General features: G+C 61.3%; 2 protein-coding genes across 2 annotated transcripts; both read left to right on the forward strand.

Annotated features, from left to right (window-relative positions):
- The first annotated feature begins 214 nt into the window (after positions 1–214).
- On the forward strand, positions 215–14178 carry GTF3C5 (general transcription factor IIIC subunit 5). The gene is made up of 12 exons (XM_077768432.1): positions 215–636; positions 2729–2948; positions 4221–4399; positions 5768–5772; positions 7263–7473; positions 8548–8652; positions 9736–9850; positions 10559–10639; positions 10818–10915; positions 11875–11957; positions 12539–12681; positions 13550–14178. Exons 1-12 carry the CDS (start codon positions 490–492, stop codon positions 13702–13704), a joined length of 1542 nt encoding a protein of 513 aa, XP_077624558.1. The 5' UTR covers positions 215–489; the 3' UTR covers positions 13705–14178.
- A 684-nt stretch (positions 14179–14862) lies between these two features.
- CEL (carboxyl ester lipase) lies at positions 14863–23872 on the forward strand. The gene is made up of 11 exons (XM_077768511.1): positions 14863–16191; positions 18178–18328; positions 18420–18542; positions 18671–18868; positions 19487–19617; positions 19783–19890; positions 20011–20128; positions 21530–21716; positions 21894–22097; positions 22963–23160; positions 23486–23872. Exons 1-11 carry the CDS (start codon positions 16126–16128, stop codon positions 23799–23801), a joined length of 1800 nt encoding a protein of 599 aa, XP_077624637.1. The 5' UTR covers positions 14863–16125; the 3' UTR covers positions 23802–23872.
- Positions 23873–24916: the final 1044 nt, after the last annotated feature.

Here is a 24916-nt window from a genome sequence, read left to right on the forward strand (position 1 = left end):
GTCTGATGCCAGAAGACGGGCCGGAAGTCTGCCTCGGGCCCGCCCCCGAGCCGTCATTGGAAGGAGCCCTAAGAAGGGGCGGGGACCCGGCCCAGTTCTGGCTCTTCATTGGCTGAAACCTACGAGCTAGTGAAGGGGCGGAAGCTGGCTTTCCCTCGCCGCTTCATTGGCTAAAATCGAGAGCTGGGCGGTGCCTTACAGTCCGGATCCTCGCGGGTGGCTGGGAGCGGCAAACCCTTGTCCCGCCCCTCGGGGCACGCTCATCATTTTAAAAACACAATTGAGGACCAGGTGGTCGATCACCCCGAAGCCTTGGGGCCTCCCTCGGGTCTTTGCTCCCAGGGGCCTCGAGTCTCGCGGAGCCCAGGGCTGTAGAGAGACGCGAGCGGCGAGGGAATCCGGAACGATTTTTTCGCGGAACCACTGAGCTGAGGCCCCTAGGAACGCGTGCAGGGCCGGACCGCGACGAGCCGGACCAGAAGTGCAGGGATGGCGGCGGCGGACGCGGGGCCAGGGACCGCGGTCCCCGTGGACCTGCGGCGCGAGCGGCGCATGGTGTGCGTGGAGTACCCAGGCGTGGTGCGCGACGTGTCCAAGATGCTGCCGACTCTGGGCGGCGAGGAGGGCGTCTCCCGGGTGAGGAGCGAGGGGGTGGGGAAGCCGCGGGGGAGGCGGAGTCGCGGGACCTGGGCGGGAGGGACCGGGCCGCCCGCGGAAGTGTGGTTTCCTTGGCAACGGCGCTGGGGCGGCCAGTGGGCGGGGATGTGCCTCTGAGCGGCGGGAGCGGAGAGCGATCCCGCGAGGGGCGGGGTGCCCTTCCCGTCCCCTCCTCCCGGCGGGGCAGTCGCGCTGGGCTGCTGTGTCCTCATTCGCTGAGCGGACCCAGGCGCGGGAGCCTAAGGCCGCTGACGAACGGGACAGGGATGAAGCGTCGCGTTGTTAGGGTTAAAGACGGTAATGGCCAGCAACCTCTGCGGTACCAGGCTCAGTTCCAGGTGCTTTACTTCCGTCCCATCCAAATTAGAACCCTGCCAGGTAGCAACAACGGGCGTTGTGCGCGCATTTTACAGGAAACCTAGGCGGTTTGTGCAAGGCCTGCGGGAAAATAAGGGAGCTGAGATGAATTCTTGCCTTGTGCAAGGCTCCAGGGAAGTGCTTTCCCACGCACCAAATATTGACATGTCTCTTGTAGAGTCCTTCTCTGACTGCCCTAATTAAAGTGGCCTTAGTTGTTCATATCTGCCTTCTCAGCCTGTTAATTCCAATCTGAAATTATGTTTTAACGCGTTTATTGTCTGTGTTGGCCGTTGGCTCTGAGACTAAACTGAATGAGAGCAGGACTTGGTCTCTCTTGTTTACTCCTTTGGTCCTAACATCCATACTAGTGCCTTCTTCGAAAATATTTGTCAGATGCATGATCGAATCCTCACAGCCATCTAGGGAGTTAGGTACCGTTATTCCCACTTTTCAGATAAAGATACCAGGTAAGAAAAGTTGGGTCAAAAAACCACCGCGTGGTACAGTGGGAGTTTGAACTCATGCATGTCTCCCCTCTGAAGTGTGAACTCTTACCTGTTGCTTCCTTGTCCTTAATGAATACTGAAAACCTGTCTCTAAGCACAGGATGCCATAGAGGCTCAGTTAGTTGTGTTTTGTTGTTTGATCCCGATCTATTCACTGTACTGTGGTGCTGACGGAACCCTTACTGTCAGTAACCCAGGGATATCTGTACCCAACTACAGTGTGAGCCTTTTGGGAAGACACTGGTCCTTGGTTCATTCCATTAATGCTGCGTGTGCACATCCTCTGCCAGGTCCACGTCTGGGGGTATTCCCAGCCTCGTGGTCTCACAGGCCAGTGTTTTGCCAGAAGGGATTCCTGAGGGTTGGGCCTCCTTTTAACCTTCTTTCCCTCCATGTTTCCTGAGCACCTCCTAAGGGCCAGGCTGTGTCCTTAGTGTTGGGGGGCCCGCAAACTAGAAAGCGGATGATCTTCGCCCATTGAGCATCGTTGGTGCCTTCGTATGCACCCAGCTGACACTGCTCTTACTATGTGGGTGACACGTGCTGAGTGGTTACCGTGACTTAGACAGCAGACTGAGTGTGCGGCATACGTCTTCATTTCCTCGTTGTAGCGATCGTGTGAGGAGGTGCTGTTCGCACCTCCGTTTGAAGGAGAAGGAACCGAGGCTTCAGAAGGAGAAGTGAGAGCCAGTTAGCCGGGCCTGTGCTGGTTCCTAGTTGATTTCATTTCCTTTGGACCTGGAAACATTTGCACGGGTGTCTGAATAGCAGGACCCTTCGGAGCAGGTAGTTCCTAGAGTAGGAAGGTGAGGACAAGCCCCTCCCCCTGCCAGCCTCAGTTCCCCCCATGGCAAACTGGGGGATGAGAAGGCCCCGCAGGAGTGTTGCTTGGAGAGGCGCACGATCGCCCACACTGAACAGGCACCTGAGAGGTGATGGCTTCACTTCACTGGTAGTTATTATCTCCAACTTTCCAGCCTCCTTAGAAGGAAGGGACTGTGTTCATTTTCTCTGCTACATAAAAAACTAAGATGTGGGTTTGAAGAATGGGTCTTCTGAGAATTAGAAGCTCATAATGAAACAGGAACCTCCCGGCCCTTCCCTTGTCAACTGAGTCTCCGTCAGGCTTTTGTTGAGATGGGAGCAGCTCCCTCCCGCCCGCCTAGCTGTCACCGCCTCACTGCCTGCCTTGGCCTTTGCCCCAGATCTACGCAGACCCCACCAAGAGGCTGGAGCTGTACTTCCGGCCCAAGGACCCTTACTGCCACCCGGTGTGTGCCAACCGCTTCAGTACCAGCAGCCTACTGCTGCGGATCAGGAGGAAGACGAAGCGGCAGCGGGGCGTGCCAGGTCCTGGGGGCCGCCCCGAGGTCACATTTGACATCGAGATGCTTGGCGTCATCTCCACCATTTATAAATTTCAAGGTAACCGCACCTTACTGCGTTGGGTTATTTGAGGACCTGTGTCCACATTCCTGCAGGCACCTGTGAGTCGTCCCCACAGTGGAGAGGGCCAATATATGCCCTGGAATGAGGGGTGGGGAGAGGGCGGGGCGTGAGCCGGCAGGATGGCACAGGGACGCTCCTCCTCTCCCTCCGGGGCAGCAGCCCTAACTGCTCAACTGCTGTTCCACCTTCAGCATTCTTAAGAAAAGCTTGCATTCAATGAGTAATCTTCTCATTTTTAAAGCCATTATGTAGGGCCAAATGAAGCTGGTTAGCAGGCCTCGGAGTTTTGACCCTCCGTGTTTGGGAAGCTTCTCAAAGTCTTGACCGCTGCTGGCCTTGCCTCTTGTCTGAAGCCTTCCCTGATCACCTCAGCCCCTTGGGACCTCATGTTCCTTTGAACTTTTAGCCAATGGGGTGTCTCCCGTGGGGTACTCAATCCAGTTTCCTACCTATGGGGAACCCCAGTGAAGAGGCGCTAACGGATGGGGTGAGAGGGTGAGTGAGACAGAACAAGTCTGGGTGGGTAGCTTGGCTTCCCTCGTCCTTAGGCTCTTGTCCATGCAGTGTGGGGCCCTGGTTCCTCGTGGAGGGTCCAGGTCGGGGTGGGGTGGGGGCCACTAAGGGGCCAGTTCACGCCCACAGGAGGCACTTGGCAGGTTACTAGTGAGCCTCAGGCACGTGCAGTTGCAGCTGCAGTTCTCGCAGAGAATCTGACCAGAACAAAGACTGAGAAGGAAGAGGGGGCTAGAAAGTGGAGAGAAACTAAACCAGGGCCTGGGACCCCTGTGTTGGGCGGTCTGAACGTCGGCCGTCCTGGTGGATGTGGCATCGCAGCGGGCCGTCCTTCGTGGGGCAAGTCTTCCCTGATTCATCTTCTGTGTGCTGGGCCCGCACCCCTTGGCTCAGCGTGTGTCCCAGCCAGCAGCACCCCCCACCGGGGAGCTTGTGCAAGCTGCAGTGTCCCGGCGTCTTCGGCAGGGTCCCGGGTGAGGCGTGTGCACGTTCCGTTTCAGGAAGCGTTGACCCAGACATTAGCCTCTCGTCCCACATAACTACCCCTCGGCCCCTCCACGTGTGTCCAGGTGCACGGGGCCGGTGCACAGAAGGTATTTCGGCAGGGTGTTGTTTCCGCTCGCCACACAGTTCCCTTGGCACCTCCCGGGAAGACGTGGGTGTTGGTGTCTAGCAGCTGTGAGTTCCTAGGAGGGCGTAAAGGGGCGTCCGCCATCTGGCCCCCTCTCTTTCCAGGAATGTCCGACTTCCAGTACTTGGCTGTGCACACGGAAGCGGGCGGCAGGTGTGTGTCCATGTATGACAAGGTGCTCATGCTGAAGCCCGAGAAGGAGAGCTTCTTTCACCAGGAGCTGCCACTCTACATCCCCCCACCCATCTTCTCTCGGCTGGACACCCCGGTGGACTATTTCNCAGCCAGCACTGACAGCCGCACTCAAGCCTGTGGCTCCAGTGCCTGCAGACATAGCAGCAGGTGACTGCCCCGCCTGGAGGCCGAGCTCCCCGCACCACGGACGATGAGTCAGGATGTCATCTTAAGGGTTGAAGACCCGTCCCCGAGAGCATGGAGCCTGCCTGGCAGAGTTTGATAGAATAAACAAGTGACCAGTCCATTAGTAGGGAGGCGGGGAGGCGGCTAACGGAATCACAGCCCTTCTATGCCAGGGAACCACACGACCGCAGACCGCAGACCGCAGGCTCGTGGACTGACGTGGCACTTGCCCAGGGCACCTTGCTCTATGAAGGAAGCAGGCGCAGGAGCACGGTCTATAGTATGAAAGTAAACTGTGGTTTGATCATAGAAATCTAGAAAGATCTGGAAGATTGGGCCCAGAGCAGTTATCTCTAGAGGGTGAGAGAATGTTCTCTTTCCTCACTGTTTTCACTAACCAGCACTGATTGCCCATCGTGGCCTGGGGCACTCCTTGGAGCAGAGCACAGCACATGGGAAGTCCCTTGCTGGGCGGGGCCGGGAGCAGGATGGAGCAAAAGCCAATGATGAGCGAGCGGCGGGCCCATGGCCAGGTGCACGTCTCAGAGATCGGAGGGGTGTGAGTTGGCAGGGGCAGTGAGGGGGCTGGGAGCCCCAGAGGGGCTGACATTTGAAACAGACCTGGGTAATGACAGAGCCAGGTAGGTGAAGATCCAGGGAGAACATTCTAGACCAGAGGATTGGCACCTGTGGAGCCATCACAGTGAGCCTGGGCGAGCGGTAGGGGCGAGAGTCTCACAACCCATGGTGAGGGGCCTAGATTTGATATTAAGGAGAAGGTATGTCCTTCTCTTCCTTTAGCAAAATACAGAGAATTCCAAACATACCCTGGAGTGGTGAGAATTGTCTAGCGGAGGCCCAGCTGCGGCTCGCCCCAGCCCCAGCCCCGGCTCCGGCTCCAGCCATGGACCCAGCTGCGGCCCCGAGAACGCACCCTGTGTGTCCCCGGTGGGGAGGGACTTGTTTCCTTACATGAACCTGCTGCTCTGTGGCCAGAGCAAGGGAGTCTTCCATGTTCTCCAGCACCGTCCAGTGCCAGTCAGCTCTCAGTCCCGCCCGGCCAGAAGCGGGCCACATGGCAGCCTTTTCTCAGCCCTCCGGCCTGTTGAATCCGTAGCCCCCACACCCTCCTGAACAAGTGGTGGTTAGAGGGGCAAAACATGACAGAAATGTGGACTTGGAAACGGCAGCCCCGCCCTCCCAGCCAGAAACCCTCCACGTGGGATGATGGAGTTTTCCGTGTGTGCATTATGCTTGGTTACACTCGGCACAGGAGTTTTAGGCAGGGGAGAGACCGTTTGCGTATTTCTGAAATGTTCTGATTATTTTCCCCTACAAGCATTTTACTCTCAGAGTCAGAGACAGACAGACAAAAATACATAGAAGAAGATAGACCGTCCACACTGCTGGCCCTGGCCGGTGGCAGCTGAGTCACCCTCTGACCCGTGGAGCCAGGAGGCAGCTGGTGGGGGCGACAAGAGAGAAAGGCTGGCTGCCGTGTGGTTTATCGGTTTTCCAGCAAATGGAAAGAACCTGCTTTTTTTCCCAGGCCCCCATCGATTTGTCTGCCCTACTGGCCTTCCTGAGTTCACCAGGGCTGGCAGCGGCCCCCATCGATTTGTCTGCCCCGCAGGCCTTCCTGGCTACACCAGGGCCAGCAGTGGAGGCCTGGCCGCAGCCTTGCTGGCCCTTCCGTGGTTCCAGGGACGTTCGGCTTCCTACAGGGTGGTGTGCAGAGGAGAGGCTGGTTCCTCCTCCTCGAGAAAGTTAGCAAGGAGTCCTTTCCCTGTGCTGACGGGCCTTGGCGGGCAGCCCACGCCTTGCCGTGCTCTGGTGGTGGGCTGCCCAGGCTGGACTGAGCCATCGACGGTGACTTCCCTCTCGGGGGTGGTCAGGGCCCCGGGGGTGTCCTTGAAAAGCGAGTAATATTGTACCTGTTCAGGATGGTTTCTAATGAGTCACTTTACAAAAAAAGGCAGCGACTTGCTCCCATCTTTGTAATTCTGTTTTCCAGTGTGAAAAATCACTTTGTTCTTTATAAATATGTAGATGGTTTGTACTCATGTAGAAAATTAAGGTAAAAAGAGAACAAATTTAAAAGGTAGTCATAGCCTAAATGAAAATGTATGCCATCCAGGGCGCCCTCTAACATGTGTTTCAAAATAATTCCGTGGCTTTGGGGTGGGATACAGATGAAATGGCGGTAAGTGTGAAGCTCACGATGGGTATGGGGCTTCTTGAGGCTGTTCTCCCTGCCTTCGTACAGGCTTGACATTCATGACCTCCCCCCTTAACGACACCTGGGCCTGGTGCCCAGCGAGGGACCTGAGTGGACCTGGCGTTAGAATGCTCGCTGGTCGCCCCTGTGCTGCATGACGGGGCTCGGTGGTGTCCGTCGTCCCTGCACTGAGCCTTTGTGGAGACAGTTCTGGGCCGAGCATGCTCTGTCGGAGGGTGGCCCCTGGCCAGCCACCCCGGGTGGGAGTGCCAGCTCTGTCCGCGTGAGCTCCAACCCCAGGCCGCTTTCTAGCTGCTGTCGGTTGCCTCGTAGGAAATTGGTTCCTTCCTCGTGGAGTTGTTGCAAGGGTTAAATAAGTGAATCATAAAAGTCAGTGAGCGTAGCTGTTGCCTGACAGATGGTCAGCTGCATCCCAAGTGGCTGCGCCTTTACCTGACCTCACTGCTCCGCTCGACGGGCAGGTGGCCGGCATCACAGCCCGGCGGGCCCCTGCCTGGTCCGGTCAGGCCCACACCTGGGCTCTTCTCGGCGCTCGGGCCCATGCCAGTTCTCTCTGCCCCAGGGAAGGCTACAACAACCCCCCCGTCTCAGGCGAGAACCTGATCGGCCTGAGCAGGGCCCGGCGCCCCCACAATGCCATCTTCGTCAACTTTGAGGAGGACGAGGTGCCCGTGCGGCCCCTGGAGGCTGCGGTGCAGACGTGGAGGAGGATTTCCATCAACCCCGTGGACCGGAAGGCGGAGGAGGAGCTGAGGAAGGTGAGCTCGGGGCCGCCTCCTCACGGGCCAGCGCCCGTGCACCCGCCGGGCCCTGGCCCTCGTCATTTCGCCGCTGGCTGTACTGACTGTTTAAAACTGGCTCATCAGCACATGGGGGCTTTTCACCTCCAGATGTCACATGTCCACGCCACGCCAGTACAAGCTGGTCCCTTAGGGGCGCTAAGCAGTCGGTATCTGCTCGTGACTTCACAGTGGAGTCCAGGCTTCAGGACGCTTTCATTCATCCCTCATTGGAGCAGGAAGCCACATGGGGCACCTACAGTGGTTCATCCTCAGCGGTGCTGGGGGGACAGAGTGGCCTTCCGCCTGCCCCCCGCCTGGTGGGCCCCTTACTCCTGCCCCTACAGGCACAGACAGCAGGTTCTCAGTGAGGCCTCGCTGCTGCTGCCTGAAGCTCGTCTTGTCCCTTGCTGGAGCGGACTGGTCCCNCGGACGCTCCACCGACGAAGCCCCCCCCAGGCGCCCCTATTTCTTAGAGTCTGTGTGGACACCTTACTGGTTTCTAGCAGTCACTGGTCACTGGAGGGGGACATTGGGGACCACTGTCTGAGGCCCCTCCTTGTCCTCGGGACACAGCCCAGTCCGCAGCCTGCCACGGGCCCTTCCTGCCCCGGCCCTGCCATGCGCCAGCCACACTGGCCCCCCACGGGCCTCCCTTGGGCCCGGCCATCCCCTTCGGCCTTTAGGGCATCCCGGCTCAGGCTCCGCCCTCTAGGCTGGAGCTGCTCAGGGTCCCAGAACCCTGGCATGTCGCCCTCTTGGTCCTGCTCTGGCTCCTTTGGTCATCTGCCTCCCCCACTGCCCTGTGAGCTGCATGAGGACAGAGACTGTGTCCTTCGTGGTCATTTTCGGACACGCAGGGCCCCACCTGAGAAGGCAGGGACCCGTGAGTGGGTGCGGCCGGGCCCAGAGGCTGCAGCTTCTTGCCAGCCGCTGCGCTCCGCCAGCTCCTCTCCTGCAGGCTCTGCTGGGGGCCAGGCCAGGCTGGGGAGGCGGGGCCGGGTGGGCAGGGAGCTGCTGTGCTCATCTTGGTCTCTGCCTGCCCCCCCCCAGCTCTTTGAAATCCGTCCCATCTGGTCCCGGAACGCTGTCAAGGCCAACATCAGCATCCACCCTGACAAGCTCAAGGTCTTGCTGCCCTTCGTGGCCTATTACATGGTGAGTGCCTGCCCAGCCTGTCACCTTGGTTCCCACCAGGGTCGCCCTCATCTCTGGTGTGACCTCTCAGAGCCACAGCAAAGCTGGCGGCTCTGTCCTGGTACCACCGAGGGGCCTGTTACAGCCCCAGGCAGGCCCTGTCCAGCCTCGGTAATGCTAGCTGTGCCTGATGATCTTAGGGTTCGAGAGTAATCACATAAGTTCTCAATAAAGGGATTATACACTTTTAAACGATCTTGTATTGAGAACATGCTCAGGACCAGGCACTGGGTTACATGCTGTGTACCTGTTCTATCCTTTTTTTCTCCCTGGGGGTGGGAACAGGATTCCCTTCTTACGTCTGAGGCAGAGCCAAGGTTCAGAGAAGTGACTTGATGTGCCGGGACCCTAGAGGCAGCATGTGACAGAGCCACGTGGGACCCCAGCCTGTTGGGCTGCAGAGACCAGGCCCCCTGACCACAGGGCTGCCAGCCTTGGCACGGTCTGCCTGGGCTGGGCTGGGTGGAGGTGGGGGCAGATTCCTCGGGCTCCGTCCAGGAGGGCATGGAGAGCATTACCGAGGTTGCCAAAGGTGCTGGAGGAAGGCGTCCTGCCTGCCGCAGGTCCCTGCGTGGGGCACTGGGAGGCCAGCCTGAGATGTGACCACAGCGGTGACGACAGGTGGGGCACGAAGAAGGCCCAGCCTCCTGAGCTTGAACCCCAGACTTCAGAGAGCCGCTGTCTGTCCCTTAGCGTGGGCTTTCTAGCCAGAAGAACTTCAGGAGTACTGTTTGGGGACAGTATCTCCTGTCCAGTAGGACGGTAGTAGCATTTATTAGGTGCTTACTGTGTGCCAGGTGTCGTGGTGAAGGCTCCCAGATCATCATCTCATTTAATCCTCACAGAAGCAAGGGGAAAGGGGGCTCCTGTCCTCTCGAACAGGAAGACCAAGGTTCGGAAAGGCCAGGTGACCTGCCCCAGGTGACAGCTGCAGCCGGCAGAGCGGGGGTGGGGTTCCAGGGCTCTGTCCCCAGCGCTGGTGGTGTTCAGCTGCCCACCCTCCCCGGGCCTGCATCACTTCACACTCCCCCCTTTTATCTCTAGATAACAGGCCCCTGGAGGAGCCTGTGGATCCGGTATGGCTACGATCCCCGGAAAAACCCAGATGCCAAAATTTACCAAGTCCTTGATTTCCGAATCCGTTGTGGGATGAAATACGGTAAAAATGACTAAATCCTTGGTTTTCTTTCTCTCTCTTAATGTCTTTTTTCTTTTTTTTTTTTTTTAAATGTTTATTTATTTCTAGGAGACAGAGGGAGAGAGACAGCGTGAGCAGGGGAGGGTCAGAGAGAGAGGGAGTCACAGACTGAAACAGGCTCCAGGCTCTGAGCTGGCAGTCAGCACAGAGCCCGACGCGGGGCTCGAACCCACGAATCGTGAGATCATGACCTAAGCGAAAGTCGGACGCTTAACCAACTAAGCCACCCAGGCACCCCTTAATGTCTTTTTTCTGTAGCATTCTCTTTGGTAGTGGGCCTGTATCCCTGTGGTGAAGATCAGAAAGCCTTTCCTCCTTGGTGAGATCTCCGCAGAATAGCGGAGAAACGAGGAGCCCAGCATGGGTCCTGGCTCCGCCGCCGGCCTCCAAGCCGCCGAATTCGTTATCCATCCACTCGGTCACTTCACCTGTTAGGATTGCTGCCGTGGGGGCCGGGCACCCAGTGCCGTCCGGTCCCCAGGCCCGCAGTGGGGCCCCACACGCAGGGCGCCAGCACAAGTCCCATGTGGCCAGGGCCAGAAGGGTGGCTGCTGGGACGCGGGGACTGCAGTCCCTTTCTCCGGTGCTGGCCCTGGCGACCCGAAGTCGTTCCGACTGCCGGAAGGCCTCCGCGGCCACTCGCAGCCAATGTGCCTTCCTCATCTGCAGGTTATGCCCCTAGTGACATGCCCGTGAAGGCCAAGCGCAGCACCTACAATTACAGCCTCCCCATCACTGTCAAAAAGATGCGTAAGTGCGCCTGCGGCCCGTGGGTCAGGGCGGGTCTGCCCCCCAGAGACCCCGAGGAGGGTGGGCATCTGCTCAGGGGGGACGTAGTGCTGTGGGGCTTCCCAGGGGCCGGCGCTCCAGGGAGGATGGGGAGAAACGTCCCCCTGGATTCCCAAGTACTGTTGCTGTCCCCTCGTAGCCAGCCAGCTTGTCACCATGCATGACCTGAAGCAGGGCCTGGGCCCCTCGGGGACAGCTGGCTCACGGAAATCCACCTCTAACAAGTACAAGCTCAAGGTGGGTGTCCCTGAGCCCCAAAGGGAAGCATTCACCTGCCTGGTTGGGGGTGCAGTGGACTGTGGAGAGGAGGCACCTCCCTCGTGCAGGCCAGAGACAGACAGACAGACAGACACACACACACACACGCGCGCGGACCATGGAGAGGAGGCACCTCCCTCGTGCAGGCCAGACACACACACACACACACACAAAGTCTCCCGGGTCAAGGCCTCTAGGAGGGGCTTTGACTGAGGCAGCTCTTTCCACCTGGTGCCTTTGCATGGCTCCCAGCTTCCGGGACAGCCTTGGGGAGCATGGTGAGAGCGTGGGGTGTGAACCGCCCAGCACCGGGGGCCTTGCAGACCTTCTGGGCAAAGAGGCGGTGGCAAGTGTCAGCGGGAAATGTGACACTAGCAGCTGTGCATGACTGCCCTTTGTGAGCCTGTGGCCATCTGGGTGATGGGCCAAATGGGGGTGGGAGACCACATGCACGCAGAGCCACGGGATGTCCCGGCCCCGCTGTGGGGGGCTCATAGGCTTACAGGGTCCTCGGCACACCGGATATGGGCCTCCATGGGCCCCTACCCACTTGGGCTGATGTGAGCTGCACCCTCACCCTTGGTTCAGCTGCCTCACACAGGGCATATGCAGCAGAAGGGGAGAGGGCGGGCGGCATGCAGGGTGGCAGAACAGGACCGGTTGGTAGACGGTGGTGAGGAACCCGGGCGGGACTGCGAAGGCTCACAAAGCTGGCACGACAGCCCGCGCCACAGCATGGCCGGGCACGCAGGCAGCTTGTGGTCACACTGCCGGGGGACCCCCCCCGGGGTGTACAGAGTGTACAGAGCCTCTGCACACCTGCTCCCGGCCCCTGGCCTGTCTGCGCCGCCTGAGTCCAAGGGGAAGAGCCAGGCCCGCCAAGTGTGGACTGGCTGCGGGGAGCTCCGACCCGCCTTCCTGCCCTGTCCCCTCCCCAGGACTCGGTCTATGTCTTCCGGGAGGGGGCCCTGCCGCCCTATCGACAGATGTTCTACCAGTTATGTGACCTGAACGTGGAAGAGTACGTATGTGGGGGACCCTGAGACGCCAGGGTGAGGATGGCGGGGCTCGGGACCACAGTGTCCCTGCAGCTCTTCCACCCGGCCGACTCATTGGGACCCGTGGCAGTGGGCACCAAGGGGCTCCCCCAGCGGCCCTTGGGACCCGTTCCCTGGGTCTGCCTGGGCTGCACACCTGAGCTGTGGCACGGGGCTGGGCGCAGACATGTCTTGTTATTGAGTCTTTGGCCCTCTGCCCCCGTGGAGGCCTGGGACACGGTTCCTAATCCTCCCAACCGACCGGAATCCCAGGAACCTTCCACCCAGTCCTTACAGTGCTTAAAGAAGGGGTGTGGGGAGATGGGAAGAGGCAGGAGTGCGTTGGACACGGCCGGAAATCTGGGGTGGGCCGGGGCTCTCACAGGAGAGTGCACACGGCCGCACCCCGCTTTGTGCACAGCTTGGGGTTGGGGGCCATGCTGGCTACAGACCTTGGCTGGGCGTGTCCAGCACCCGTGGGTGGTGTTCGGGACCGTGCTCGCGCCCCCGCGGCCCCCACTTGTGGGCAGAAAGCCCACCCTGGACCGCCGTGACCTGACCCCAGGTTGCAGAGGATCGTTCACCGCAATGACGGGGCTGAGAGCTGCTGCACGGAGCGCGACGGCTGGTGCCTTCCCAAGACCAGCGATGACCTGAGGGACACCATGTCCCTTATGATCCGGCAGACCATCCGCTCCAAGAGGCCTGGTGAGAGCCGCTCGGGGCAAAGGGAGGCCTCGCTCCGGGGACAGAGCCCGTCTCCCTCGTGGACCCGTTCCCCAGGAGCTGCACCAGGTGGAATCGTCCCTCCCCGGGGCCGGGTCCCCCAGCCTGCCCGCCAGGCCTCCGTGGGGGCAGTCACGCTGCTCGGCCTGGGGTCTGAGGCAGGAGACAGGCCCAGAGGACAGGGCTGGAGCAGGACTGGCGCCCCCATTGGAGGCCCCGCTTTGTGCCCTGGTGCTGCCCTGCGTCTCCCAGCCACGTGCGGCCATGTTCGGCCCGTCTTGTGCTTGGAGGGCAGGGGCAGCAGGCGTGGAGGGCTGTCCCCCCACCGCCCGTGCCTTTCCTGGGACCGGTGGCCGTGGCGATGGGCTGGGGGTGGGGGTGGTGAGGACGAGAAGCGAGCACTTGCTGGTCTGCGGGTGTGATGAGGCAAGGAGAGGGTGAGCACGGCTTCCTCCCAGACCCGCCCTGCTCCACGGAGCTGGCGGGAGCGGGCCCTCATCCCCATTTGGGACACGGCCCCTCGGAGAATCCGCTGTGGACCTTCTCCCTAGAGAAAAGCACTCACACAAAATGTCCCCTGCACTTCCCTTGGACCCATGAAGCCACCCAGTCTCCAGGGAAGTGGTTTTCAAAGCTCTTGGCTTTATACTCCCCGGAAGTGCTTGTAAAACTGCAGCCACCTGCGGCCGCCACCCAGCACCTTCTCCAGGGCCTGGGCCCAAACGCCTCTAAGTGTCACTAGGCCTCCAGGATCCCGATTGCTGGGCTGGGGGCTGGGACCAGCAGCAGCTGGCCTGGGGGCCACCGGGAAACCTGTGCTGGGACACATGGCCTTGTCTCCTGGCCCCAGCTCTCTTCTCCAGCCCGAGCAAGGCCGACGGCGGGAAGGAACAGCTGACGTACGAGTCTGGGGACGACGAGGACGAGGAGGAGGAGGAGGAGGACTTCAAGCCATCCGACGGCAGCGAGAACGAGATGGAGACCGAGATTCTGGACTACGTGTGATGTAACCTACGGCCACGGCGAGGCCTCCTACAGCCGGCGGGACTGGTAGCCAAGCCAGGACAGGGCCCAAGGAGACCCCTCGGGAGAGCTGGGGCCCCAGCACCGGGTGCAGCTGCCCCCGGTCCTGCCCGTCTGCCCCGGACACCTGCTGCCCCGGGCTGCCCTCTGGCCCGGCGCGCCTGGGGACATCTCCAGAGGCCGTGACCTGGCTCTGCACAGCCAAGAGCCAGCCCAGCGTCCAGCGGGCTGAGCCGATGGCCACCGCCTCCCTGGGGCCGAGAACAGCAGAAGCTGGGTGTGGAGATGGTGTGACTGGGAGACTCTGGTCTTGCCTTGGGAGCTTATGCCTGACGCAGGCCTGGCCTGAGGAAGCTGGTCCGTGGTCGCGGACGGGCGAAGACTGTCTTTGCGTTTGGGGCCCATCCATTTGGGCCCAGCTGGAATCGTCCTGATCAAATATACTTTCCCAAGGAATGTTGGTGTCTCGGTGGGGGGTCGGAGCCAGAGCGGGGCGTCCTGCTGCAGGTTGGGTGAGTGTGGCTGGAAGTGTCCCACACGTCAGGCCGTCAGGCCACAGAGGCCCCTGCAGCCTCGAGCTGACCCCTACTGCTCCAGCGGATGGGTTCCCGAGAGGCTCGCGCTCCCTGGCGTGAAACCAGAGGCGGTGCATTGGTGCGTGTTCCCAATGGGACCAAGCCGCCCTCCCCGGGGGGGCACTCCCACCCGTGCCGTGGGGCGGCGGGGCCACCGTGCTGCAGAGATGCGCCTGGTCGCCCCCTTCATCAGCCAGCAGACCGGGTCACCTAGGGCGACAAGTCCCTAAGTCACTGACTCTAAAGTCAAAGTTAGGTGCCTCCCACCAGCCTCAGTCTGCTGATCGAGCTCCTGGGAAGCCCCCGCGGATGACAGATCAGGAGCCCCAGTGGCTCGCAGTTGGCCTGAAGTGGCCAGTCTGGGAACCTGCCTTTCGGTGGAGAGGCCGGCCAGGCTGACTGCCCGGCTGGCCCCGCTCCCCGCTGCCGGGGGCCAGGAGAGCCCCCTCCCCCGCACTAGGAGCAACACGCTCTCGGGACAGCCGGACGAAAGGCACGAGTTGACAAGTGCAAATGCAGCACCCAAGCCCTTTGCAACCGTGTCCTCACGCTGCCCAGCTGAAGCCACACTAGTCCTGGCCTGGCCCGCACGGCCCCTTCCCAGTGTCCTAACTCCTCCCGCCCGCAGCTGCCCACCTCTCCCCACCTCTCCCTGCTCTCTCCAGCCTCTTGTCCACTCTGTGTGCTAAACGTTTGGCTCTGGTGGACAGGCGGGCCTGGTGACAGCAGCAGGCATGATGTAGCAGGACGGTGGCTGTCCCCTGGCTCCCGATCGTGCGCCCATCGCTGGAGATGGTTGTGAAGTGGAGCCTGAACATCCTCCATGAGGCGTGACTCCAGAGGCGGCCAAACTCAAGGCACGGTCCTCAGGCCTCGGCCATGGTGGCCTACCTTTTTGGTAACTTTCTCTGGTTACGAAAGGCCTACACGGTCACAGAGAACAGTGGGAGCCTTTTTCCCCTACTACCACCTGCCTCTGCTGTTTTCTCCCCCTCCCGGTCTCTCTGACTCGGTCTCAGTCTCTGTCCCTTCCCTTTGCTGGTTGGTCTCCAGCTCTGCTTGGTTTTGCCCCAGTGTCTTTGCTTGGCCCATTTCTGTGGCCAGACCAGCTTTTCCTTTTCCTTAGGGAAGCCTGTGAGGCTGGGCTGGAGCCCCCCTACCCCCTTCTGCCTGTCCACCCGAGCCTCTGGTCTTCCCGCCCCAGGACTTGTGCTGGATGTGGGGTCTCCCCCACCCCAAGGGCAGGATCCCCTGTGCTGCTCCGGGCCCCCACACCCAGTGGGCCCTTGATGACAAGAGTCAGCCACACGGGCTGCCCGGTAGCACCCACCCACCCACCTGTGTCCCAGAAGCCCCATGCCAGTCCCCTAAACTGCTGTCGAGCTGGGGCTGGGCAGCAGGCGGGCCGTGGAGACCAAGCCCTCGTGGATAAGTGAGCCAGAACGCGGGGCAGCGTACCCCGGCCTTGCAGCCTTCTGCCCTGCACCACCTGCCTCTGCTCCCAGGTAGGCGGTGACCTGCACAGGTGTGCTGTGGGCACCGGGGCAGCCGGCCCTGGGAAAGACAGACTGTCCCTGCACGTGTGTGTACGTGTGTGTGTGTGTGTGTCCTCCTGTGTGACCTTGGCCCAGCCTGAGGCTGGCTGGAAACAGCAGCTGTCTCCTGGTCCCAGGTTCACTGCCTGGAGTGTGGCCAGCCTGGAGGAAGGGCCAGAGGCAGGAGGAGGGAAAGGGGGCCCTCTGCAGGAAGCTGGCAACTCGGAGGCTGGCTCCAGCCCCATAAATACCCGTGGGCCCGAGGGGGGCCCACACACAGGCCGGCGGGCACCATGGGGCACCTGGAGCTGGTCATCGTGGGCCTCGCCTGCTGCTGGGCAGCAGCGAGCGCCGCAAAGGTAAGCGGGGGCCCTCCGTCCTCTCACTAAGCCAGACCTAGAACCTGGGCACAGGGCGCTGTGGAGGGAAGGCAGACGGGCAACGCCCCCGTAGAAAGGGCCAGCCTGAGAAAGACCTCAATGGTCAACACAGTGTTTCTTGCACCCATGATGCTTTGTGTATTTGCTCCTGCATACGATGGCTCGGGCTGCCAGATAAACTCCGGGGTGCCAAATTAAATTGAGTTCTCGTTTTGGGGCAAAAAGGTGCTTCTATTAAAGCATGGGGACAGGACCCCTGGGCAGGAAGAGCTGCCAAATATTGTTTTATATAAAACATGGAAAGTTTTTGGTGTGGGTATGTCCTGTACAATATTTAGGATATACTTAATACTGAAAAAAGAAATCCATCTACGTGAAATTTAAATGTAACTGGGAGTCCTGAATTTTTATTTGCTGAGTCTGGGAACCTGACCCACAACACCCCTCTGGCTCCTTCCTCTCCAGAGAGGTCGATGTCCCCTTTACGTAGATAAGGAAATGGGCCCAGAGCAGACAGCCACCCATCACACAGCCACCAGTGGCTGCGCAGGAACCTGGAACCCCGCTCTAGTCCAACCCGGGTCTGCTGCCAACATAACCTCCATCTCCCCAGAGGAAGTTACCCCCCAAGTCCCTCCAGAGCGGGAGAGTCCAGAGGCCTTCTGGTGGGGGTGCCGTCTGCCCTCCCTAACTGCCCTGTCACAGCATGAGGACCGAGGCCCCACAGATGCACAGCCCCCGTGGGTGTTCCTAACCCTCATCCCGCCCCTCCATCCTTGCTGGCCTGGGCCCTGGAGGTTCGGGTGCTGCCCTGAGGGGAGGCGGCTCGCTCTTGGGAGCAGGGGGCTTGTCTGAGGGCAGAAAGGGCCAGGATTGCCCCTCGGCGCGCCAGCAGCCAGTGCCACCCTCCCCGCCTTGCTCACCCCTCACCCAGGCCCTTAGGCCAATGTCCCTTCTGAGAGGTGACTTCCCGGTCCCCGGGCCCTGACCCGGCCCACCACAGGGCCCAAAGCCGGTCACGAAGAATGTCTGGAGGCCTGAAACAAGGCTGCGGATCCTGCAACTGAGAGAGGGGCCTGGGAGCGGGGCACACCTGCCTCTGGGCCCCCGGCCCCATCAGGCGCCGGGCAGGAGTTGCTCTGGCCTCTCTCTCTCTCCAGCTCCTGCCTCCCCCCTCCCGTTAGCCTAGACCTTACAAGTGCTGGGGGCGCCGCTGGGCCTGGCTGGGCGGGCTCTGCTGCCCCGCCCTTCCCCCCTGGGAACCCAGCGCCCGTGAGGGCCAGGAAGCCGAGACCTGCCCCTGGACCAGACAGATGGGGAGGCCACCCCGGGAGGGGATGAGGGCCTGGCTCTGAGGTCAGACGGCGGTTTCCGGCAGGATGACCTCAAGCAGGAAAGTTCCCCCCTGGGACAACGGGTAGATAAGCACCAGCCCCCGGGACCCTCTCGGGTGAGGACTGGATGCACTGGCCGTGCGAGGCCAGCTCAGTGCCAGGACTGGGGACACGGCAGCGGTTCCAACGGCCTGGGGGACAGGGGTCTTTCCTAGCAGTGAGAACTCGGCACCAGGCCACGGACCCCAGGCCCGCTGGACGCTGTGGGGGGACACAAGGGAAGACGGTGCTGCTACCCATGTTAGAGATGGGGAAACGGAGGCTCACGGTCACAGCTAGGTGGCCGTTGCTGGGATCCAAGCTTCTACCCCGCCTCCCCCGGCCTACACGGAAGGCTTCCCAGAGTGTGAACACACCAGTTGAAGCAGCCTCCTCCCAGATCTAGGGAGCAGGACCCCCTTGGGGGATAAGGGAAAGCGGCAGAAGCCTCCGTCTCGGGTGCAGACAGGCGCCTCCCCAAGGCTGTCTCCGGGGAGCCTCTGGGCACCCTGGGGCGGCTCAAGCTGCCCCTCACCCCCATTCGGGAGGGAGCGCAGCCTGAGCCCACCCGAGCCTCGGTCTTCACCCCCAGCTGGGCACCGTGTACACGGAAGGAGGCTTCGTGGAAGGCGTCAACAAGAAGCTCAGCCTCTTCGGCAACTATGTGGACATCTTCAAGGGCATCCCCTTCGCCGCCCCCCCCAAGCCCCTGGAGAACCCTCAGCGGCACCCCGGCTGGCAAGGTGGGAACAGGCAGGTGCTGGCGAAGCCTCGCGACCCGGGTACGCCGGGGGTGGCTGCCGTCCTCACACCTGCCCCGCTGGCTGCCCACAGGAACCCTGAAGGCCAAGGACTTCAAGAAGCGGTGTTTGCAGGCCACCATCACCCAGGACAACACCTATGGGGATGAGGACTGCCTCTACCTCAACATCTGGGTCCCCCAGGGCAAGAAGGAAGGTGGGCCCGCCCTCCCCGCACCCTGCAGGAGACCCCCCGAGAGCCCAGCTTCCCTAAAGCAGCGCAGGGTGTGGAGGGGAGCCGGAGGGGGCATGCACGGTCACCGGGTCTGCTCCGCTCTGCCTTAGTCTCCAGGAACCTGCCCGTCATGGTCTGGATCTACGGAGGCGCCTTCCTCATGGGTGCCGGCCACGGGGCCAACTTCCTCAGCAACTACCTGTACGATGGAGAGGAGATCGCCACTCGGGGCAATGTCATCGTGGTCACCTTCAACTATCGCGTCGGCCCCCTGGGCTTCCTCAGCACTGGGGACGCCAACCTGCCAGGTCTGCTAGAGGTCTTGGGCACGAGGAGGGGGAGAACACACACCTCACCCCGTGAGCTCTGAGCCCCGTGGGGATGCCCCTCGACGCCCTTCACGCTCGAACAACTCCCGACAGTCCCCCCTGGAAATCCTACGCACAGACCCAGGGAGCTGGGCATGGACCGTGAGATGCAGGAGTCCCTTGGCAGCTGTAGTGAAAGAAGAGACTGCCAGACAGACAGGCGGAGTGAGACCCAGAGAGGCCCAGGGGAGCCGGGGACAGGGAGCCCCGTAAAAGAGACAGAAGAGAAGACATTGAGGTGGCAACACAGAAGCTTCAGGACCGACCCACAGACAGGGGGGCTTGTGGCAGGGAGAGAGAGAAATGAGCAGGCTGGCCCTCCCCCAGCGCAAGCCCCACATCCGGCCCAGCACCTGACACCCTCCCCGTCCCCAACCTCCCTCCTGACCAGCCCCCAGGGGGCCCATTCAACCTCCTGCGGTTCGGCCAGGGTCTCCGCCCTCAAGGACATTCTCATCCCACCCATGGGATTGTGCACCCCGTGTGGGCCAGGCCCTGGCACCCCCAGCCCTGGCCAAGGGGTCCCTGATGAAGGCCCACCCTCCACCCTGCCCCCAGGTAACTACGGCCTTCGGGATCAGCACATGGCCATCGCTTGGGTGAAGAGGAACATCGCAGCCTTCGGGGGGGACCCCAACAGCATCACCATCTTTGGAGAGTCAGCTGGAGCCGCTAGTGTTTCTCTGCAGGTCTGGGAGACCCCTGGAGGGGGGACCTGCCCCCAAGGGTGTGAGAGGGAGCCGCTGGGGGTCAGGGAGTGGAGGGTCCGAACTGACGCGTAGGGTGGGCTTGGCTAAGCCCGGGGTAGGCATGTGGGGCGAGGCCTCAGTGACAGAGGCCTCTGTGTGTTGCAGATCCTCTCCCCGTACAACAAGGGCCTCATCCGGCGAGCCATCAGCCAGAGCGGTGTGGCACATTGCCCCTGGGTCATCCAGAAGAACCCCCTCTTCTGGGCCAAAAGGGTAAAGAGGAACTGTGGTAGGCAGGGGAGGGGCCTCCCCGCTTCCCACTCTGTCCCGGCTCCCTCCTCCTCTGCCCGGAGCACTGGCCTCACCTGCCTGCCTGCACCCCCCCATTCCCAGATCGCCGAGAAGGTGGGCTGCCCCATGGACGATACCGCCAGGATGGCCGGGTGTCTGAAGGTTACCGACCCCCGTGCCCTGACGCTGGCCTATAAGATGCCCCTGGCTGGCATGGAGTGTGAGTGGGGGAGCTGGGCGGGGGAGGGCCTTGCTCCTGGAGGAGAGAGGAACTGCCGGGTCCTCAGCCCAGCCCCGCACCAGAGTGCTGGCATCCCTAGGCAGCTTGCAGCCACGCCGGTGGCTGTAGGAGGAGGCGGGCTGTGATTTCTTCTTATCCTCCTGGGTCCCAACTCCTTGCAGAAAGCTGATGAGTTTGGGCCCCAGCCCCCACAGTGCACATGGTTTCGGGGGGGGGGGCGCATGGACCCAAGACCAAGAGTCTTTGTACCTTTGTACCAGAGGTCTTTGTACCTTCCTCATTCAATGCTCAGTGAACCCCTGCGGCACAGCTTGGCCCTCCCAGCTCTGCTCCTCTGTACCCCTGGAATGCTGGGGAGCCCACCAGCCCAGGGGGCTGGCATTCACTCTTGCTTATCTTTTGGATGCTGGATAAGAGGCCCCCTCAGGTTGCACCTTTACCCGATGTGAATTAAACCGTAAGTGTTAAGTGAACCAAAAGCCACGCAAACACGTGGCCCCATAATACAAACCAGCTGTTTCCTCCTCCGGCGTGAACCGGAGAGAAAACAGGCTCTGCTGGGCCTCCTGAAGGCCGGGTGCTGCCACCTGCCCCGAGCCGGCTCTCCGGTACCTTCAGGGCTGGTTCAGGGATCTGGAGGACAATGCGGACCTCGCACAATTTTGGCGGACACCCTGGAACCCGGACGGGAGGGGGGTGCCTCTTTCTCCATCGGTCCCCTCAATTACTTCCAGACCCTCCTTCCTGGTTTAGGCTGAGTGAGAAGCAATGCTGGAGGGAGGGCAGCCTTGGCCTCTAGATGGTGGTTCTCGGCTGGGTGTTTTTGCCCCAGGGCACGTGTGGCCGAGTCTGGAGACAGTTTTGTTTGGTTTCTAAATGTTTTATTTATTTCTGAGAGAGAGAGAGAGAGAGGCAGCATGAGCAGGGGAGGGTCAGAGAGAGGGAGACACAGAATCCGAAGCAGGCTCCAGGCTCTGAGCTAGCTGTCAGCACAGAGCCCGACGCGGGGCTCGACCCCACGGACTGTGAGATCATGACCTGAGTTGAAGCTGGACGCTTAACTGACTGAGCCACCCAGGCGCCCGTGGAGACAGTTTTGGTTGTTGCAACGGGAGAGGCAGGGCTACTGGCATTCCATAATTTGAGGTCAGGGATGCTGTTAAACTTCCCGAAGGGCACTGCACGCCCACCCCACCCCCCATGACATGGAACGATCCTGCCCTAACTGCTGGTAGTGCCCGAGCCGGAGCCTGGTCTAGATTTGAGGAGGCAGGGGTCTCCGCCTCAGCCTCGCTGGGACAGAGTGACTCCTGCCCCAGAGGCTGACGGGAAGAGCAACTGGGTACCGCAGGTGTGTGAGCCTGCCGCTCTCCCGCCCAGATCCCATGTTGCATTACCTGGGCTTTGTCCCTGTCATCGACGGAGACTTCATCCCCGATGACCCCGTCAACCTGTACACCAACACAGCGGACATCGACTACATAGCAGGCACCAACAACATGGACGGCCACATCTTTGCCAGCATCGACATGCCAGCCATCAACAAGAACAAACAGGACGTCACCAAGTAAGCAGTGGGTGTGGCGCCCCTGGGGCAGTGCCCGGGGGGCAGCCGAGGGAGGCATCAGCAATGGAGGTCAGCCCGTGCCGCGGGGCCATCCGTGGCCCTCTGCTGGGTGTGGGGGTGCAGACACCCTCCCACCGGCGCCGGGTGGTGGGTCCAGTGCTGGCGTGGTCCCTGCAGGGAGGATTTCTACAAGCTGGTCAGAGGGCTCACCATCACCAAGGGGCTCAGGGGAGCCAACACCACCTTTGACCTCTACGCCGAGCCCTGGGCCCTCGACGAGCCCCAGGAGACCAAGAAGAAGACCGTGGTGAACTTCGAGACTGACATCCTCTTCCTGGTGCCCACCAAGGTTGCACTGGCCCAGCACAGAGCCAACGCCAAGTAAGGACCAGGGCAGGGAGGCTCCCTGGAGAGGCCTGCCTGGGATCACGCATCTTTGCACCGAGGCCTCCCTGCTGGGTGGCTCTGGGAAGGCCGAGCTCGGGTCCCTACCTGTGCCTGCACACCTGCTTTGCCCAGACCTGACAAGAGCTGAGAGAGCCCCCTTCTTACCTCCCAACCTCGGCTGGTGGGGGAGGGGGCGCGTTACAAAACCCTCCCACGACCCCCTGCCCAGCCCGGCGCTGCGTGCCCTCCTTCACCCCACAGTCCTTCCTGCCACAAAGTTCTTTGCATCTGCGCTCCCTCCCTCGTGCCGTGGAAAAGGAAAAAACGGGGGTGCGGGGGGGAGTGGGGGACGAGGGCCTCTGCTGTGGGTTTCAGCTTTGCCACATTAAAAAAAAAACCTCTGTAGAATAATAGCCAATGAAAATAAAAAGTAAGTGAGGAATCCTTCAAAAGTAAGAAGATAATATTATACCTGGAATCTAGAACCAAATCTTCGCAGCAGCTAAGCGATAAACGTAGCTCCGAGCTTCCCGTCAGTGAAGGCAAAAAAGGAAAACATTCGAGGGCGTACACCTGGTCCAGTTACATTAGGGTACAAGTTCACCTGCAGAGACATAAATCTTTCTTGATACTGAATTCAGTCTGTTTTGAGGAGGTGAATTATAAATACAACTGAAATCGTAGAGCCCACGGGTCTGCAGCTTTCCCTTCCCCACATGTCGGGATTCTTCATGAATTTTGGGGGGATTCCCTAGATCCTTCCCAGGCCTCCCCCCAAGGCCTCATCTCTGGGCTGGGGGACTCCGGGGGAGCCCCTTGCCAACTTGGCCCATCTCCCCTCCCTTCCCCCCTTCCTCAGGAGCGCCAAAACCTACACCTACCTGTTTTCACACCCCTCGCGGATGCCCACCTACCCCAAGTGGGTTGGGGCTGACCACGCGGACGACATCCAGTACGTCTTTGGGAAGCCCTTCGCCACCCCCCTGGGCTACCGGCCCCAGGACAAGACTGTCTCCAAGACTATGATCGCCTACTGGACCAACTTTGCCAGAAGCGGGTAAGGAGGGCAGGGGTGAGGCCGAACCCAGGGCCGCCTGCTACCTTGCCCTGCAGGCTTGGGCTCCTGTGCCCTCACTTAGCCTCCCCAAGCCTCGGCGCCTCCGTCCCGGGTCCGCACAGAGGTGCTGCTGGGCCCCGCGAGCTGCGCCTCCTGGGGCTCGTGCCCGGCCAGTGCCCAGGACGCAGCGGAGCCCCTGACGGTGGGGTCGGCCGGGAGGGTGGAGGACTGTCGGGCAAGCCGGGGCCCAGGTGGGCTGGGGACACAGGTCTCCAGACTCCTGTGAGCTCCCAGCCCCCCAACCCAGCCTTCCTCCTTCCTGCAGGGACCCCAACATGGGCCACTCGGCGGTGCCCACACACTGGGCACCCTACACTGTGGAAACTGACAACTACCTGGAGATCAACAGGAAGATGGACAGCAGCTCTATGAAGCAGCACCTGCGGACGAATTACCTGCGCTACTGGACCCTCACCTACGAGGCGCTGCCCACAATGATGGGAGGCGGGGCCCCCTCGGCGCCCCCCTCGGGGAACTCCGATGCCGCCCCCGCGCCCCCCTCGGGGGACTCCGATGCCTCTCCTGCGCCCCCCTCGGGGGACTCTGAGGGGGCTCAAATGCCTGCAGTCATTGGCTTCTAATGTCCTTGGCCCCAAGAAGCCATAGGGTGAGACCCTAGGGGCCCACCTCCCCTCCAGATCTCTTCCTGAATAAAGCCTCATCCCTCTCTGTCTGGCATCTTCCTTTGCTCTTGAAGCCCCCGCTGCAGGACGCAGGGCTCTCATTCTGCAGCCCCAGGCTCTGGGCCCCACCACCTTTCCCCGGGGTCCCCCGCAGTCCCGAAGCCCCAGGAAGTCTGCAGGGCCACCCTCACTTGAGAGAGGAGGAAACGGGTTTGAAGAAGTGAGGTATCAGAGTCAGGACTGGGCTTCAGGCAGGGGGTCCCTCTGCCCTGGGCTGCTGGCTCCCAGGGGGCAGGGCCGGCCGTGGCCACAGCTGAGATGGGAGCCAGGCTCTGTAGGCAGTGCCCCCGCCCCCACCCCCGGGCTGGCGAAGTCCAGCCATGCCAAGTCCTCTGGGGCATGGGCAGCAAGCGACCCCTGCGCTCTAACTGGGGCCTGGGGAACTGAACTCTGCATCCAGCTGGGTGCAAGTCGAGGAGAAGAAAGCATTACACTCGAAGGTCAGAAGGAAAAAGTGCAAGTGGACTGGGCGCTGGGCGGCTCTGACCAAGCTTGGGGGGAGGGCGGGAGGCAGAGGTCAGGGCCATTCCCACATCCCGGCGTCCGGGCCCAGGCAGCATGCTGCGTACGTAAGCAGCCTGACCTCACCAGGGCCGCCCCAGGGGGGCACCGAGAGGGGGGCACGTGCCCCAGGTCTTCAGAGCAAAGATTTAAACGCAGGAACTCGGAAGCTAGTGCTTGAAACGATGTTGGGGGGAGTCTCCCCACCCCTCCCTCACTGTTTTGTCTCTGTGGGGGAGGTGGTGAGGGCTTCCGGGAGAGCAGATTCTGGAGTCCTGCACAGCTCTGCGTGCTGGGAATGGGGACAGCACACCAGAGGGCCAGCCAGCCTCTCTCTCCGTCTCCGTCACGATGGAAGACTGGGGCCTGGGCCACCCGCAGCCGAGCTGAAGGGAGGCAAACCCGTCCCCCCCTCAAGGATCAGGGAGCACTCGGGCTAGCCTGTGACCCCTTGGCTACCCTGGGCTTCCTGGCTCGGTGAGGGCTCTCAGGTGTGAGGAGGGGATTCTCTG

Source organism: Crocuta crocuta, unplaced genomic scaffold (assembly GCF_008692635.1).
Source record: "Crocuta crocuta isolate KB4526 unplaced genomic scaffold, BGI_CrCroc_1.0 scaffold35, whole genome shotgun sequence".
NCBI lineage: Eukaryota > Metazoa > Chordata > Mammalia > Carnivora > Hyaenidae > Crocuta > Crocuta crocuta.